The sequence below is a fragment of the Myotis nattereri genome (genome assembly GCF_964212035.1).
Source record: "Myotis nattereri genome assembly, chromosome: 2".
Lineage (NCBI taxonomy): Eukaryota > Metazoa > Chordata > Mammalia > Chiroptera > Vespertilionidae > Myotis > Myotis nattereri.
The window spans coordinates 161,500,429-161,518,774 of NC_138076.1; the positions used below are offsets into that span (position 1 = coordinate 161,500,429).

The 18,346-nt window shown below is 38.8% G+C and overlaps 2 protein-coding genes and 1 pseudogene across 3 annotated transcripts; all 3 read right to left on the bottom strand.

The window, feature by feature from the left end:
- Nucleotides 1-278: 278 nt before the first annotated feature.
- On the bottom strand, nucleotides 279-4,894 carry LOC308513915 (olfactory receptor 6C65-like; annotated as a pseudogene). Its single transcript has 2 exons — nucleotides 4,879-4,894; nucleotides 279-1,234 (listed from the first exon to the last, which is right to left on the bottom strand). The product of its transcript is annotated as an olfactory receptor 6C65-like (transcript).
- A 2,997-nt stretch (nucleotides 4,895-7,891) lies between these two features.
- Nucleotides 7,892-8,833, bottom strand: LOC308513071 (olfactory receptor 6C65-like; the record flags this gene model as incomplete). The annotated part of the gene is made up of 1 exon (XM_081082869.1): nucleotides 7,892-8,833. One exon carries the CDS (start codon nucleotides 8,831-8,833, stop codon nucleotides 7,892-7,894), a length of 942 nt encoding a protein of 313 aa, XP_080938995.1.
- An 8,208-nt stretch (nucleotides 8,834-17,041) lies between these two features.
- Nucleotides 17,042-18,004, bottom strand: LOC308513916 (olfactory receptor 6C2-like; the record flags this gene model as incomplete). The annotated part of the gene is made up of 1 exon (XM_081083983.1): nucleotides 17,042-18,004. One exon carries the CDS (start codon nucleotides 18,002-18,004, stop codon nucleotides 17,042-17,044), a length of 963 nt encoding a protein of 320 aa, XP_080940109.1.
- Nucleotides 18,005-18,346: the final 342 nt, after the last annotated feature.

Genomic DNA, 18,346 nt, shown 5'->3' on the forward strand with positions numbered 1-18,346 from the left:
AGAGAAACATCGATTAGCTGCCTCCTGCACATCTCCCACTGGGAATGTGCCCTCAACCAAGGTACATGCCCTTGACAGGAATTGAACCAGGGACCTTTCAGTCCGCAGGCTGACGCTCTATCCACTGAGCCAAACCAGTTTCGGCCTATGTTGACTGTTTAATGTATGTTTTCTCACAATGGCTGAAACTTGTGCATGCTTTATTCCTTGTGTATGCCTACCACCTAGAACAGTGGTCTGCATTTATGTGTGGTTTATTTGTGTTTCAGCTACAGATTTCATAACGGGTAGTGTTTGTTTGTCAACGACATCTTTTTGGGGAAATCATTAAGGGCCTGTTTCACTTGCTGGTTTCTTAAGGTATAAATACAAACATTCAGCATGGGAGCAACAGAAGGATTGAGTACTGCTACCCTCTTGCTCAAAGTCACAAAGTCTTTTGCAGATATTTTTACATATATGAACATGTTACTCCCATAAGAAATGGAAACCACAATCATATGGGAGCCACAAGTGGAAAAGGCCTTTTCCCTCTGCTGGGCAGAGGGGATCTTCAGAATTGTTGGAAGAAGTAGTATGTAAGAGAGAATCACAAAGGCCAACCTTACCATGAGGGTGAATACTGCTAAGAAAAATGCCCTAGGATATAGAAACTTTGTGCAAGCGTCAGCAGCACAGGAGAGTCACCAGTGAAGTGGTCAATAACTCTCAAGTCACAGAAACCCAAATGGAGTCCCATAAGCACAGAGGGACAGATGATGAGGAAACCAGCCAGCCAGGAGTTGACTACCATATGTTGGTTGCAGACTTTGTTACTCATGAAAGGTGTGTAATGTAGAGTTTTGCAAATCGCCACATAGTGATCATAGGACAGAAGAAAAAACTGTAGAACCCACAGAGATAAAAATAAATGCTTGTGTCACACAAAAGTTATAGGAAATGGTTGTATCTCACATAATGATGCTGACCAAAAAACTGGGAATAAAGACTGTTTTGAATGAAATGTCTAAGACATAGAAATTCCTGAGGAAGAAATACATGGGATTCTTCAAACCAGCATTTGACAGTGTTAACATGAAGATGGTCAAGTTTCCAGTTATACTCAATAAGTAGGTGAACAGCAGAAAGAAGAATCAAGTCACAGCTTGTAACTCTGTGTCATCCCTAAGTCACAGAAGAATGAATTCTCTAATTGATGTCTTATTTGGAATGGCTAAACTCTGAAATCTTAGGTCTGTAGGTAAAAATAATCATAGATGTCAACTCCTGATATGATTTCAAATACATTTGTAGTGTTCTTATTCTGCACAAAGAACAATGAAACATGTTGTAACAAAAAGGAACAGCATAGTTATCTATTAATATTGCAAAGTCATATCAGCAATTAATTTGCTATTTATTACTTAAAAATCTTAGATTTTAATTACAGCTTTAATATTTCCCTGTTATATATTTTTGATTGCTTCTTAACACAGAGAAAGTTGTTTTTTAAAGTCATAAAAATGGGTAATAATAATAAATACTTAGTTTATTTTATTGTAGACATAATTCACTTGGGAATATTAAACAAGTTATTGAAACACATAGTATTTTTGAAAGCTTAATAGTCATAAAAATCTACTTGCTAATTTTGCCAGTGGGAAATTTATTATTGAGTCAGAGTACAATCGTTTTCTAAATATGTCGTGGTTTCTGTTAATAGTAAAAATTAAGCAGAAAATACAATACTTGTGGGCAATTCATTGAAATTCATTTCCATTTACCTTTAGCCTAAAGTGATTCTATTTGCTCCTTTTTGACTAAAATTTGCAAAACACAATGCCAGACCTTTTTTTAAAAAAAATTAAATCTTTATTGTTCAGATTATTACAGTTGTTCCTCTTTCCCCCCCCCCAAAGCTCCCCTCTAGCCAGTTCCCACCCCACCCTCTGCCCTCTCCCCCCCACTGTCCTCATCCATAGGTGTACGATTTTTGTCCAGTCTCTTCCCGCACCCCACACCCCTTTTCCTCCAAGAATTGTCAGTCCATTCCCTTTCTATGCCCCTGATTCTATTATATTCACCAGTTTATTCTGTTCAACAGATTATTTATTCACTTGATTTTTAGATTCACTTATTGATAGATATGTATTTGTTGTCACTTTGTTGTTCATAATTTGTATCTTTACCTTTTTCTTCTTCTTCCTCTTCTTAAAGGATACCTTTCAGCATTTCATATAAAACTGGTTTGGTGGCGATGAACTCCTTTAGCTTTTTCTTATCTGTGAAGCTCTTTATCTGATGTTCAATTCTGAATGATAGCTTTGCTGGGTAAAGTAATCTTGGTTGTAGGTTCTTGCTATTCACTTTGAATATTTCTTGCCACTCCCTTCTGGCCTGCATAGTTTGTATTGAGAAATCAGCTGACAGTCGTATGGGTACTCCCTTGTAGGTAACTAACTGTTTTTCTCTTGCTGCTTTTAAGAGTCTCTCTTTGTCTTTTGCTCTTGGCATTTTAATTATGATATGTCTTGGTGTGGTCCTCTTTGGATTCCTTTTGATTGGGGTTCTCTGCACTTCCTGGACTTGTAAATCTATTTCTTTCACCAGGTAGGGGAAATTTCCTGTCATTATTTCTTCAAATAGGTTTTCAATATCTTGCTCTCTCTCTTCTTCTGGCACCCCCATAATTCGGATGTTGGAATGCTTGAAGTTGTCCCAGAGGCTCCTTACACTATCTTCATATTTTTGGATTCTTTTTTCATTTTGCTTTTCTGGTTGGGTGTTTTTTGCCTCTTCGTATTTCAAATCTTTGACTTGATTTTTGTGATCCTCTAGTCTGCTGTTGGATCTCTTTATAATATTCTTTATTTCAGTATGTTTAATTTCTAGTTGGTCCTTTTTCATATCCTTGAAGGTCTCAGTAAATTTATTGGCAGTTTCTAGAAAAATCTTGAAAAACCTTATAACCGTGGTTTTGAACTCTATATCCAGTAGTTTGCTTTCCTCCATTTCTGTCATTTGTGACCTGTTTCTTTGTCTCTGCATTTTGGCTGCTTCCCTGTGTTGACAGAGTGACTTTGTGTGCTAGGTGTCTTATAGGGTCCAGTGGCTCAGCCTCCCCAATTACCTGAGGTGGACAATCTTGGTGCATCCCTTTGTGGGCTTTGTGCACAGTCTTGTTGTAGGTATCACTGGGAGGAATTGACCTCCAGGCCAATTGGCTGTGAGAATCAGCTGTGTCTATGGTGGGAGAATTTCTGTGCTGGAAACACCCTTAGGGGGCAAGACTTGCTTCAGTGAGGTTTTGGTGCTTACTGAGTCTGCCCCCTGAGTGTGTCCTTATGGATCTGAGGAGTTGTAATCTGGATGGTCCCACTCTGACCACTGGGTACACTGGCTCTTGGATCTCTAAGGACGTGCTAATTTAGCCTCTGCCTGAGGCTACCCAGCAGGAGCTACTGATCGATCTGCAATTCCTCTTTTTTGGAGTTTGGAAGTGCCAGATGAGGCGCAGCTGTGAAGCAATGCAAGCTGCTGTGGGGCCTTGGGCCTTCTTTGGATGTTCTGGGCCTCTCTGACCCAGCTGATGTTTGTTAGGTAATTTTAGATTGCAAAGGGCCAGGCCATTCATATGCAAAAGCCTCTGGGCACAGCTTGGGTGGGGCGGGGTCTCAGGGAATCAACAGGGCAGAACAAACAGCTATGGCTGCTCCTCAGTCCTACCCTAAGAGGCCCTGTGTCTCAGTGTCCCACAGTAATAGCTTCAAGTACCTCTGAGAGAAAGCCACCCTCGAGTTCCAACCGATGCCAGATAGTCCAGTTTCTCCCCGTATGAGTCTGGGTCCCCAGAGTCTCGCCCGGAACTGGAGTTCAGAGCATTCAGGAGCTTGAGACTCACTCCCAATTGAAAAAGACAACCACGTCCTCAGTTTCCAGCCCTTTCCAAGTGTGCCTCCATACCTCTGCACTTCACTTCCGCACCTCCTCTGAGTCTCAGTGTGCTTTTCTCTTTCTTTCTAGTTGTAGAATTTCCACTCAGCCAGCCTTCCTGTGGTTCTGGATGATGGCCATTTTGTCTTTTAGTTGTATTTTTGAAGTGGTTGTGCGAGGCAGCAATTTTAGGTGTTTACCTATGCAGCCATCTTGGTTTCTCCTGCCAGACCTTTTTAATACACAATGTTGTATGGTAAAAATTCCATTTTTAATCTTTAAATATAATCATTCATATAAATAATGAAAAAAGAGCATTCTTTGTAAGATTAAATAATTATTTTAGAAAGTTATTACATGATAGCCTCTATCGAGCTCAGCTTTCAAAAATAATAATTAGATCTTTTCAGTTTATCAAACTGTAGTTTTGGAAGATGTGATAGAGAAAGGAAATATATTGAAAGAAACATTACAACAGCAAGAATAACAGTAATAAATTTTATAAGAAAATGTAATGAGTTTTATTATCATTGTTACATTCATTATTATTTATATTATACCAAAGATCTAAATAGCCTTTAACCTGTGCCCCAAAATTCTTTCAGAAGGCCCAGTTAAGAACCTCATTTGCAAATGATGAAATTGAGGTACTGAGGGGTATGTAACTTGCCCAAGGTTACATAAGCAGTATGTGTAGATAGGTTAGCATTTGGTCTCTCTCCTATGGCACCATTCCATTAATGATTGAATAATGTGTATGCAACCCATATTAGAAATGCTCTCAAAATCCAGACATTTCTTTAGCTCTGTGGGCATAGATCTGCATTTATGGATCAATTGTTCTGAACTAGTCAATCCTGACGTAAAGATACCAGAAACGGTGTGATTCAACAAAACGGGAACTTTGGGTAATGAGAATTTTGGAATCCTAGGGAGGTAGGTACTCAATCTCTTAGAGATATTTACCTGTGTAGGTCAACATGGTGTGCTGCTACCCATACTGCCATTTGAGAGAATATGTATGGACCTTGAAAACATTATACAAAGCAAAATAAGTCAATTAGAGTAAGTTAAGAACCATATGATTTCACTCACATGTGGGACATAAAACTGAAATTCGTGGGCACAGACAATAGTATGGTGGTTACCAAAGAGAAGGGGGTAGGAGGTTAATAACGGGTAAAGGGGACCAAACGTATGGTGATGGAAGATGATTTTACTTTTGATGGTGAGCAGACAATGAAAAATTTATCAATTTTGTGGTATTCTTAAATAGCCAGTTTTGGTTTCATTGATATTTTTAATTTTGTTTTTCTGGTTTCTATTTCATTGATCTTTATTATTCCCTTTCAAGTTTTGTGTGATACTAGAAAGAATGAGTACAGTGTTCTGTTGATGTTGGATGGAATATTCTAAAAATTTCATTTAGATCTATTTGGTTCATAATATTGTTCAAGTCTTCCATATACAGTGGGGCCTTGACTTACAAGTTTAATTCGTTCCATGACGGAGCTCATAACTCAAATAACTCGTATGTCAAATCAACAGTGAACGAGTGAGACACGTGATGCTGGACTGATGTTGTGGCGTTCACTGTGACATTCGCTGCGCCAACTAGTGGTGGGGTATCTGAAGCTGGCTTGTAACCCGAATTTTAGCTCGCAATTCAAAGCAAAAAATCAGCCGAGAGACAGCTCATATCTCAAAAAACTCGTTAGTCGGGACACTCGTAAGTCAAGGCCCAACTGTATTCACCTGCTTTCTTTTTCAAAATTTTTTTAAGTTATTGAAAGTATTGAAACGTCCTTTTCCAATTGTGCATTTGAGAGCTAAATTCAACTATATCATGTTAAGTTAAACTGCATTTGTCAAGCTGATTCATTTGCAAAGATTGGTTAGTTTTGAGTATATAATTGGTAAAATTCAATGAAATAATTCTGTAAAAATCTATTGAGTATACAGAATTTACAATGAAGTTTATTGTATACTTTATTATTTGTAACTTATATTTGTAAAATTTATATTATGTCTGTGTATTCTTTTCTGATAACTAGTTGTTAAAACTTACTAGCACCGTATTTCTCTCTGCCCATATACATTGAAGGACCTGGACTTTATTGAGCACTGGATTGCTTGAATAATGTCTCCATCAATGAATGCAAGCAAGTATTTGGATTTATGTAGAATCTCCAAAGTAACAACTGCAAAAATGAAAAGCCTTGTCATGCAAAGAGAGAAAAAAAACACTCGATTCTGGAATAGCAGGAGAATTCATGTCTATGCTGCCTAATAAGAGAGTCCATTATACTTCTCAGTTCTCACTAAAGTTACCATCAAATTGAGCAAAACACTTTTTACAAGCAAATGTAACAAATGTTTTTGCTAACACACAAAAATTTAAATATTATATGGATGCTTTAGATATTAATACTCTCCAACACTTTATTAATTTTTACCTGTGTTTGATTAAGGGTAACCCTGTTTCATTAGGCACTTGTTAGAAGAAGTCATAATATATATATTTACTGATTTCACAGAGGATGGGAGAGGGAGAGCGATAGAAACATCAATGATGAGAAAGAATCATTCATGGGCTGCCTACTTCACACCCTCCACTGGGGGCTGAGCCTTAAACCCTGGAATTTGTCCTGAATGGGGATCAAACTGCGATCTCTTGTTTCATAGTTTGAGGTTCAATTACTGAGCCTCACCAGTTGGGTAGAAGTTACATTTTAATGGTGATAAATGAGAATCCAAGCATTGAGAATTAAAAAGGGGGGGGGAAGGACATCTGTAATACTTATTAACAATAAAGTAAATTTAAAAACTAAAATAAAATATTTAATATAAAAGAATATTAAGGAAGAGTGTCCTATAGACAACAAGGAATAGTGTCTTTTTGGTAAATTAAATGATTTTATATGTGCATGCATTATTTGTGAAAGAAGATGGAAAAGAGGCAAATGGATGAATATTGAATAAAGTTTATTCTTAAATGTATAAAGCTATAATTAAGAACTTCTTATAGAAAAGATGTATGTCAAGGTTTAAACAAAGCAAACATTTAAATCCACACCCTCAATGTCCACAAAAAATCTGAATTTTACATATATATATTAAAAATAATGAAACCATTTAAACACTGAAACACATTTTAGGGGATCCTTGGCATACCAGAAAATGCAAGAACTGTCTGGGAGATAGAAAGCATAGGTTTTAATTGCCAAAAAAGTCAACAGAGATGCTATTGGATCTTAGGAAACCTAAAGACAGTCCAGGTTGTTCCCAAGGGAACCTCAGATGAGCTTCAGGCTCAGCATCAACAAATTTAAAGAAAGTAATGGGCTATGGAGCAATCATCAAAGTAGTTTATCAGAGATGTTTATGGTAAGAGTAGTGGGGTCCTACATGAATATCAATACCATACTTGTAGTAACTTTGAAATTTGCTCCAAAAAATCATTAAACAAGATACGTTATAATAGTAAAGGATGGAATTGACAATGAAGATATTACATCTATGTCCCAAGTAGCATAGATAAACGTTCATAATGTGAAAACCATAGGAGAGATGAGGGCAAATATAAGGACATTAGATTTAAGAGACTTCATCTCCAGAAAACCTTAATACCCTGTGCATATCTACTGGGAAAAATATATTTTTAGAATACCTTGGTGATAACTTTATTTAACTTTTGATTGGTGTCCAAAGGAAAAGATCTCCAATTACTTCTACACTAAATTCTGGCATTTAAAAAAAAAAGTCATTCTCATCTATGCAACAACAATTTAATCATGCTTAGAAAAATTTCAGGGCAGGTAGATTTTTAAAAGATAGTTGAGCCAAGTGAGGTCAAAATGGTATAAATAGAGAATAAAACTTGAAGGAAATGGAAGTATAGCAGTGGATGGAGAAATATAACAATATTAATATTATGTTAGGCATACCATTTCATTTAAATAAAGTTCAGGCCATAAATTTATGATGGAAATTTATTTGAGAAACATTTTTTGACCAAGTTCTTAAAGGACTGCTTTACCTGCTCATTTCTTAAGGAGTAAATAAATGGATTTAGCATTGGGGCAACAGAGGTATTGAGCACTGCTATACCCTTGGTGAAGGCCACTCCTTCTTTTGCTGAAGTTTTGACATACATGAAAATGCAGCTGCCATAAGAAATAGAGACAACAATCATGTGTGAGGAGCAAGTGGAAAAGGCCTTCTTCCTTTGCTCAGCAGAGGGGATTCTGAGGATCATTTTAAGGATGAATACATAGGAGAGAATCACTAATGTTAAGGTTACCATGAGCGTGAATACCGCCAGAAAAAAGGCCAGGAGCTCTAGGAATGCTGTGTCTGTGCAGGAGATCAGTAGCATAGGAGAAGAGTCACAGGCAAAGTGGTCAATGATGTTGGAGTCGCAGAAATCCAGTTGAAGTCCCATGATCACAGGTGGGAAGATAATGAGAAATCCAGCCAGCCAAGAACTAATTACAAGCAGGTTGCAGATTCTGCTATTCATTATTACTGTGTAGTGCAGTGGCTTACAGATAGCCACATACCGATCATAGGACATAGCAGTCAAAAGGAAAAATTCTGTTGAACCAAGGAGAATGAGAAAAAATACCTGGGCCATGCAAGAATTATAAGAAATGGTCATATCCCCTGTTGCAATGCTGACCAGGAATCTAGGAATAGAAACTGTGGTAAATAAGATTTCTAGGAAAGAGAAATTCCTAAGGAAAAAATACATGGGGGTTTTGAGGTGTGAATCTATCAAAGTAAGGGTGATAATTGTCATGTTTCCAGTTATACTCAGTATATATGTGAAAAACAGAAATACAAAAATTAAAGCATTTAACTGTGGGTCATCTGTTAATCCCAGAAGAATGAACTCTTTTACAGATGTTTGGTTTTTCATTTCTCATTGTTAACTTCTTCCACATCTGTAAATGCAAACAAAAAACTATGATTTAGTGAGTACAGGATTACTTCTTTTAAAAATCACCTCTGCTGGCTTAAGAAATACTGTATTTAATATAATGGACCAATAAGTTAGATACGAAGTTTTACTGAATTCTGAACATATATGTGATCCAGGACAAAGAAAGTTATACTTAGTATCTGCCTTGTAAATCACTAGCCATTTAATATTAAGTGATTCACCTGAAAGGTCTAATAAACACATCTGTATAAGAAAAATATATTTGCCCAGCTGGTGTACGCTTAGTGGTTGAGCATTGACCCATAAACCAGGACGTCATAGTTTGATTCCCAGTCAGGGCACTTGTCTGGGTTGTGGGCTGAATCTCCAGTGAGGGCTGTGCAAGAGACAGCTGATCAATATTCTCTCTCATCATTGATGTTTCTCTCTCTCTCTCTCTCTCTCTCTCTCTCTCTCTCTCTCTCTCTCCCTTCTTCTCTGAAATCAATAAAAACATATTTAAAAGAAAAAAAACATTTTTATCCAATGTGTTTTACTTTCTCTTAAAAATTTGTTCATGTGTATGAAAATTAGGTATAAAATACAAAATATTATATTAGCTTTATTGGAATATTTTACCAATGACAACATGTTCTAATCATTCTTAGAAAATGAAACATTTTAAAGTTTAATTTTTCAGAGATTTTTTCTCCCACAATTTTCTCAGGATGTTTCATGTCAGCCCTGCCTATATATATAATTAATAACGACAAAAGAATCAGGATCATCAAAACTACACACACAGAGACACACACGCACACATTTATATGAGTACATATATATAAGTAAGCAAGCAAACAGAATGTATTGTTTTCTTTATGAATTCAATAATAACCTGTTGCTTTTTAGAAGAGATTCTAACAGCCAAAGTTAAGGGATCTAAGTTATAAGCTGATTAGAACAAGGAAAAAATAAATGAGGTGAGAAATGAAAAAATTCTTACAATAGTGTAATCCCATGTGGTAGTAATTTGTTGAAACCCAAACACTCTGTTGCCTTACTTTAATTGTCAGTGTTTGATGCTTATTTTGGAGCATTTCATAGATTTCACAACTTGTTTCTGCCTTTGATTTCCTTATGTAATAGCATACTTATATAGTGTGTTGGTGGAATTTGTCAAGATGATCCTGGTTGCATAGAGTGAGATGGATCATATGGAAGAATAAGTCCAGTACAAAATTTATTCTTGAAGTAGGGAGGCCCTGATAGAAAGGTGACATAGTCCCAGTTTCTGGTAGAAGGTGCTACATCCAGACTGTAAGCAAAATATTCAACAAGTCTTGCAACTTGTGATCAAGAAAACTGATGAACAAAAATAGATCCAGAGGCAGAGAAGCATGGAACAGACTGTCAAACCTCAGAGGAGGGAAGACAGGGAGGGGAGTGTTAAGAGATCAACTAAAGGACTTGTATGGATGCATAGAAGCATAACCATGGACACAGACCTTAGGGGGAGTGAGGGAATGTTCTGGGGGCTGTGAGAGGCCAGGGAGAGGTCAATGGGGGGCGGGTCGGGTGGAAAGGAGACATAAGTAATACTTTAAATAAAAAAGAATTTAAAAAAAAAAAGAAAGAGTTGGTGACATTATGGCTAAAGCTCTATGGGCAGCTTCAAATAGTTAATCTATATTAAGGCTGAAAGACCAAAAAAAGAGCCTTGTCTTAAATTTTGAACTGATGACACAGCAGAATCAGAGGCTATATTTCCTTGGAATATGGGTAACACTGCCTAAAAAACTAACTATATAAATAAAAATAAAAATGTGGGATCAGGGATATATTTAGCAGTGAAATTGGTAGAGGTGAGAAAGTTCTGTATTTTACTGGTTAATTAAGTAAACCTCTTAGTTTATAAGTAAAGGGCTCAAAAACATGAGTTAAAATCAAGAAATAACAGCTATGGAAAGAGGTGAGCTTCATGGCATAGGAGTAAAAGTTTGTGAAAAAGAAAATTCTCACAATATAAAGAACTATCTGCAGTTGTACAATCCAAAGCCAAGCATTTAGTTAGCTCTTGATTTCCAAAATTTACATAAAAATACATTCCAACTTGAAATGCTAGAAAAATCTTACTTGATCTTAGTTACTTTACTAAAAGAAAGATGGATTATAATATAAATATTTTGCAGTCTTTACCTTCCAGCAGGAACCCTGGTTTTCTAACTATTGTTTTGAAAACAGAGTGGTTTTATTTTATTTTTTTTCTCAAAAGAGTCACAGGGGATTCTTGCAAAGAAATGGAATGAAAATGTCTCTAGAGAGGAATGGTACTGATGAATACACTTTAGAATTGAATAATTTTAATTAGGTATCCTTGGGAAATTATTTTTTTAAAACATTGAACATCAGAGAGGTGTATAGTACAAAGAACAATGAGGAGTTTAAACCCAGCACCTTAGACTGCTTGGCCACGCCCCCAAAACCAAAACCTGGCAAGGATAACACACACACAGAAACCCTAAGACACCAGTTTCTCTGATTAGCACAGATTCAAAGATTCTAAACAAAATACTAGTAAATCGGATGCAATAAAACATTGAAGAATACATCACGATCAAGTGGGGTTCATTGCAGGGGCACAAGGGTTGTTCGACATACTCAAATCAATCAATGTAATATACCACGTGAACAAGATAAAGGAAAAAAATACTATGATCTTATCAATGGGTGCAACATCCATTTATGATTAAAACACTCAATAACATGGGTATAGAAGGAAAGTGCCTCAACTTAATAAAGGCCATATATGACAAACCCTCAGCTAATATATACTCAAAGGTGAAAAAGTGAAAGCTCCCTCCAAGGAACAAGATAAGGAGGAACACTTTCCCCACTCTTATTCACGATAGTCTTGGAAATCCTAGCCCAAGCAATAAAGCAAGAGAAAAAATAAAAGGCATCCAAACTGAAAAAGAAGTGAAAGTGTCACTTTTTGCAGATAACATGATTTTATATAGGAAACCCTAGAGACGCCACCAAAAAACTATTAGAAGCAAACAAATACAGTAGTTTCAGGATACAAAATCAATGTACAAAAATCCAATGCATTCCTATATACTAACAATGAAATTTCAAAAAACAAACAAAAAAAGCAACTCCTTTTACAATTGCACACACACACACAAAATTCCTAGAAATAAAGGGTGTGAAATACCTGTATACTGACTTCTACAAAGCATTATAAAAAGAGATTGAAAAAGATACAATGAAATGCAAAGATATTCCAGGCTCATGGATTGGAAGAACCAACATAGTTAAAATTAAAACATAGTCATATTACCCAAAGCTATATACAGATTTAATATAATGCCATCAAAGTCCCAAAGCATCAAAGTTCCAAAAAGAAACAGGACAAAAAAATCATCAGATTTGTCTGGAACCACAAAAGACCCCAAATAGCTAAAGCAATCCTGAGAAAAAAGAATAAAGTCAGAGGTATCACATTCCCTCACTTCTCATTGCCAAGATACAATAATCAAAATAGCATGGTTTGGCAGAAAGACACACAGACCAATGTAACAGAATTGAGAGACCCAAAATAAGTCCGTATGTGTATGGACAAATAATTTTTAAAATATATTTTTATTGATTTCAGAGAGGAGAATAGACAGCGAGAAAGATACAAACATCAATGATGAGAGAATTGTTGATTGGCTGCCTCCTGCATGCTCCCTACTGGATATTGAGCCCACAACCTGGGCATGTGCCCTGACCAGGAATTGAACCATGACCTCCTGGTTCATAGGTCAATGCAACTGAGCCATGCAGGCCAGGCAAATGTTATTTTATTTTTACTGGAATAAATGGCAAGGCAATATAATCCAGTTATGTGTAAACTTGTGAAGAAGCAGATAATGGCAAGAGGAAAAGGCCACAAGTATAAAAATGACCTACTTAAATATTTTATTTGTTAGTAAAAATATATTGAATGTACATTTTAGGCACGATAGTAGATAGGCACAACATCAAAATACAGTAAAAATTGAGAGACTAATATACAAAGATAAAACTCATGAGATCGGTTTACCTGAAAAATCTCATTAAGTATTGATTCTTTCACATTAAACAAATGAAGCAAGCAATTCAGGGGGGTGGGGGGTTTGTGATAGGCTGGAAGTGGTCACCTGATCTGGGGGCTGGAAGTGAGCATGTGATCAGGGTCAGACCTCCTGATGGCAAAAAGTGCCCACCTTATCAGTGTGCTGGGCTCATGATTGCCAGGAAGTTGGCACCTGGTCTGGGGGCTAGAAAAGGGCATGTGCTTACCTTTGGGCCTCCTGATGGCCAGAAGTGGGCAGCTGGCCAGAAGTGGGCACTTGATCTGGGGACCTGAAGTGGGCATTTGATCAGGGTTGGGCCCCCTTATGGCCAGAAGTTCCTACCTTGTCTGGGGCCAGGGACCTGAGATAGGCTGGAAATGGGCACCTGATCAGGGGGAATGGCCACCTGATGGCCTGAAGTGGGCTGGTGATCTGGGGTTGGGGCCTTGTGAACATTTGAGAGTGGGCTGAATTCCCACCTGATGTCTGCACCCCCCTGTCTCAGGGGTCAACACACTTCCCCTCCCAGACTGGTTTGATGACCCTGGAGCTGCAGGAAAAACCTGCCATCTAGTGACAGGCTGGGGCCCAGTCTTAGCTGGTACCTGGTGCTTCAGTGGCGCACTGAATGTGCTGTTCGCCAAATGCGATTTCCAGGGGATGAGAGCTATGGCTGAGGAGGTGGGGTGGCATCAGGAACTTGTCCCAGTTGGCAGCCAGGCAGAGCCACATCTCAGAGAGCCAATAGAGCTAGTGTGTGGACACTAACTCAATTTCTTTTTGAAGTAAAACAAAGTCTGCAAGGTAGGCTGGCAAAGCCTGACACAGGGAAAATTATGGTACTTCGGAATCTAAGCCACAGGCGGGGAGGTGAGGCAGCGTGTTCTCCACACAAGGCTCTTGACCCAATGCAAGGGGACTTTGTCAAAGTTACCAGCTGGGAAGGAGCCAGGGATAAAGAGAGCAAGCTCCCAGAGGCACAGGTGCACATTAAAGAAACCTGTCCCCTGGGTGAAGGTGGGTTTTAGCTTGAAGGGTGGAGAAAATGAGGGCAAATTGGCACAGGTGAGGGTGCTTACCTAGAGGTCACAGGTAAAGGATTTATAGGCTGCCCTGACTGGTTTGGCTCAGTGGATAGAGTGTCGGCTTGAGGACTGAAGGGTCCCAGGTTTGATTCTGGTCAAAGGCATGTACCTTGGTTGCGGGCACATCCCCATTAGGGGGTGTGCAGGAGGCAGCTGAAAGCAGGTTTCTGGGGTTTTGTTTAGCTTGTATTTTTGCCGGCCTCTGAGAGTGCAGTTTAAAAAACATTGTTACAAAAATAGAAGCTAAACAAAACCCCAGAAACCTGCTTTCAGCGAGCCGGGATCTCAGACCTGGAATTGATACAGAGTTTTAATTATAGAACCTAAACAAACCAGATACCTGCTTTCAGCAGCGGATGCCTAGGAGCTGGAGCCTCAGAGCTAAAGCTGGCCCAGAATAAAAAAAGAAAAAAGAAAAAGGAGCAGTTGGGAGCTTCAGTCCCAGCCTGAAAACAGCCCTCAGCCCCTCACCCAGACTGGCTAGGCACCCCAGTGGGGACCCCACCCTGTTCCAGGACACCTTTTAGGGCAAACCAGCCAGCCCCCACCCATGCACCAGGCCTCTACTCTATATAGTAAAAGGGTAATATGCCTCCCGGCACCGGGATCATCGTGACAGGGGGCAGCGCCCATACCCCCTGATCGCCCTGTGGCTTTGTGTGTGACAGGGGGCGGGGCCACAACCTCTCTATAGGCCCTGCTCTGTTCCGACAGGGGAAGGCGCCCCAACCCCCTGATCGGCCCTGCTCTGCGCCTGATAGGGGGAGCTCCCCAACCACCTTATCACCCTGCGGCTCTATGTGTGAAAGGGTGCGGCGCCCCAACCCCCCCCAACCCCTGCCCCGCGGGCCCTGCTCTGTAATGGGGTAGAGCCATAACCTCCCCATCGGCCCTGCCCTGGATGTGACAGTGGCAGCGCCCCAACTCCCATATCGGCCCTACTCTGTGCGTGACAGCGGGGAGCTCCCCAACCCCCTGATTGCCCCTGCTCTGTGCGTGAGAGGGGGTGGCGCCGCAACCTCCCCATCGACCCTGCCTTGAGTGTGACAGGGGGCGGTGCCCCAACCCCCCAATCGGCCCTACCCTGAGCGTGACTGAGGGTGACATAGCAACCTCCCAATCCGCCCTGCTCTGTGCATGACAGGGGGCGGTGCCCCAACTCCCCAGTTGGCCCTGCTCTGGCCCGACCAGGGGCTGCACTTAGGGATTGGGCCTGACCTCTGCCCCCTGGGAGCAGGCCTATGCCAGCAGGTCGTTATCCCCCGAGGGGTCCCAGACTGCGAGAGGGCACAGGCTGGGCTGAGGGACCCCCACCTCCCCGCCGAGTGCACAAATTTTTGTGCACCGGGCCTCTAGTTTAATATAAAACACTAATGGGTTACAACTTTCAATGTTAGTTAGACCTAGGTGGACAGAATAGACAGGCTTCCCAAAATTTACATTCTTTCAAAATTTGTTTCGAAGTACTTGTAAGAAGAAAAGGGGCTATTTCAGAGGAATGAACTCATTGAACTCTTTTTGCTGTTCAACACGTTTAAGAGTTACTCCCTAAAGACTGTTGGGAAGATGAAGAGACTGTAGCTGCATAGCAACCTACCTCTCATTATTTCTTCCCAAATGATTCAAAATTGTATAAATGGAAAAGTTAATTCTCTACCAGAGATGGGCAAACTTCTGCAAAAGGCCAGATAGTAAACATTTTTGTGTTTCTGGACTATGTGGTCCCTGTTAAGCTATTCAACTCTGCCATTACAATCAGCTATAGAAAATATATAAATGAGTGGGAGTAAATGTGTTACAATTAAATTTTATTTACAGTAATAACCAGTGTTGGATGAATTTTACCCTCAGGCCCTAGTTTTCTGTCTCATGTTCTAGAATGTGGTCCTTGCTCCTGAGGTACTCCTAAGTGACTTTCCCAGTTAGAAGCCTGTGCTCTTTACTTGGGGTGGGCCCAAACTTCAAGCCCACAGACTGCATGGCCTCTAGTATTTCTGTTGAAATCTCAGCTGAATCACTGGTAAATCAGGACTACACTTGTCCTACATGTCAGTTAGTCACTCAGCCATGGGGAACTTCTGCCAAGATCCCAGCTCAACATAATCCTGACCTGAGTGAGGATATTAATCACTTCAGCTGACCCGATCTCTGCCAACAAAACTTAGAGAGACAATCATATTGTGCTTAGTCTCTAACTCATAATGTGGACTGAGCTAGTGCTAATTATGGACTCATTTACTGAATTTCCCTTTTCCAGAGGGATACAATTTTGAGCTGCTTGTTGTCAAAAATTTCCTTACATAGTTGATTCAGTTTTATGATTATTTAAAGCAGAAAACATGGGATCAAACTAGTTATTCTGATAGAGCTGTAAGCAAAATTCTTTCATTTTTTAATCTTGTTTTATGTGTGTACACATGTATGAATACTTGCATGTTACTGTAAAACAGCTGTGGTCTAAATTTTTCTTGTTTCTAAGTAAATCTTCTCAATATTCTGGCTTGCTTATATCTTTAGTATATCACATTTGTTTCCAGATTCATGGTATTTATTTTCTTATTTTGGATACAATGTGTTTTAATTTTACTTGATATTTCTATTTGAGTTCTTTTATTTTAAAATTTGTCTTATAATACCTTAAAACAGAGGTGAAATATTTCTTCCTGTATTTTAAATGTTCCTTTCAGCATATTTGCATATATAAATTAAATAAGTTTAGCAAAACATTCCCAAGAAATGTAAATACTATATTTAACATGTTATATAAGTTCTTTTTGAATAATAATTAGAAAAACTTAATGAGAAATGAAGGAAGATTTTGGTAATTGGAAAAAAACTCTCACATTCTTTTATTGATAGAAACAATTTTAAGATTAAAGAGGGAACGAAATTATTTGTTCCAAGTAGGTTCACAAATCAATATTTTAAGAATTATGAAAAGGTTAACCTTACTGAACTAATTAGGACTTCCAGAAAAGTGTTAAGAAATGAATCTTCCATTTCCGTTTGATTGTTCAAAATCAGTGTGCTCTTATGTGTAAGGTAAATGCAATTTTTTTAATCGTGTCATTGAAAGCTTGTTTCACTTGCTTGTTCCTCAAGGTATAAATGAAGGGGTTCAACAAAGGGGCAACAGATGTAGTGAGCACTGATACTCCTTTGTTGATGTCCACCTCTTCTTTGGCTGAAGGCTTGATGTAGATAAAAATACAGCTGCCATAGGTGATGGAAACAACAATCATGTGAGAAGAACAAGTGGAGAAAGCTTTTTTTCTTTGCTGAGCAGAAGGGAATCTTAGAATTGTCCTGATAATATAGATGTATGAAAGAATGACGCCCATGAGTGTAATAATGAATGTTAACACTGCACAGATTATAACCATTTGTTCTATGAACCATGTATCTGAGCATGAAATCTTAAAAAGGGGGGATGCATCACAGCCGAAATGATCAATGGCGTTGGAGTCACAGAATTCCAGCTGGAGGCCCATACTGAGCGGTGTGCTGATGATCATTAGCCCAGAGACCCAGCAGCAGAGGACAAGGAAGGTGCAGACTCTGTTGCTCATGATGGTCATGTAGTGCAGGGGTTTGCAGATGGCCACATAGCGGTCATAGGACATGGCCGCCAGGAGAAAAAATTCTGTGGCCCCAAAGAGTCCAATAAAAAATATTTGACTAGCACAAGCATTATAAGTAATAGTATTGTCCCCAGTTGATATACTGTACAGGAATCTGGGAATACAGACCGTTGTGAATGAGATTTCTAAGACAGAGAAATTTCGAAGAAAAAAATACATAGGTGTTTTAAGATGAGAATCCACGAGTGTCAGAATGATAATGGTCAGATTTCCAGTAATGCTCAGCATGTAGGTGAGAAATAAGAAGATAAAAATCAGAACTTGCAGCCGTGGGTCTTCTGTAAGTCCCAACAGGATAAATTTTGTTATTGTTGTGCGATTTTTCATTATTACCTTTGACATTACAGGCAATCTACATGCAAAAAAGCCAGAGAAGCAGCATCTAAACAGAAGAAAGAAAATCATAAGGAAAAATCAATGAAAAATAGAACAAAAATTAAGAGATTAATGAAATCAAAAGCTGATTTCTTAGAAAGGATGAATGCCATTGATAAAACTATTGTGAAAGTGATCTGGAAAAACATAAAATTTATCAGGAATTAGAAATATGACACAATTTTAGGTTATACAGACATTAAAATGATCAAATAGAATATTTTGGAAAGCTCTGCAAAGTAGATTTTGTAACTTAAATAAACTGAGCTATTTAAAAGATTTAATCTACTAAAGCTAATTCAAGATAAA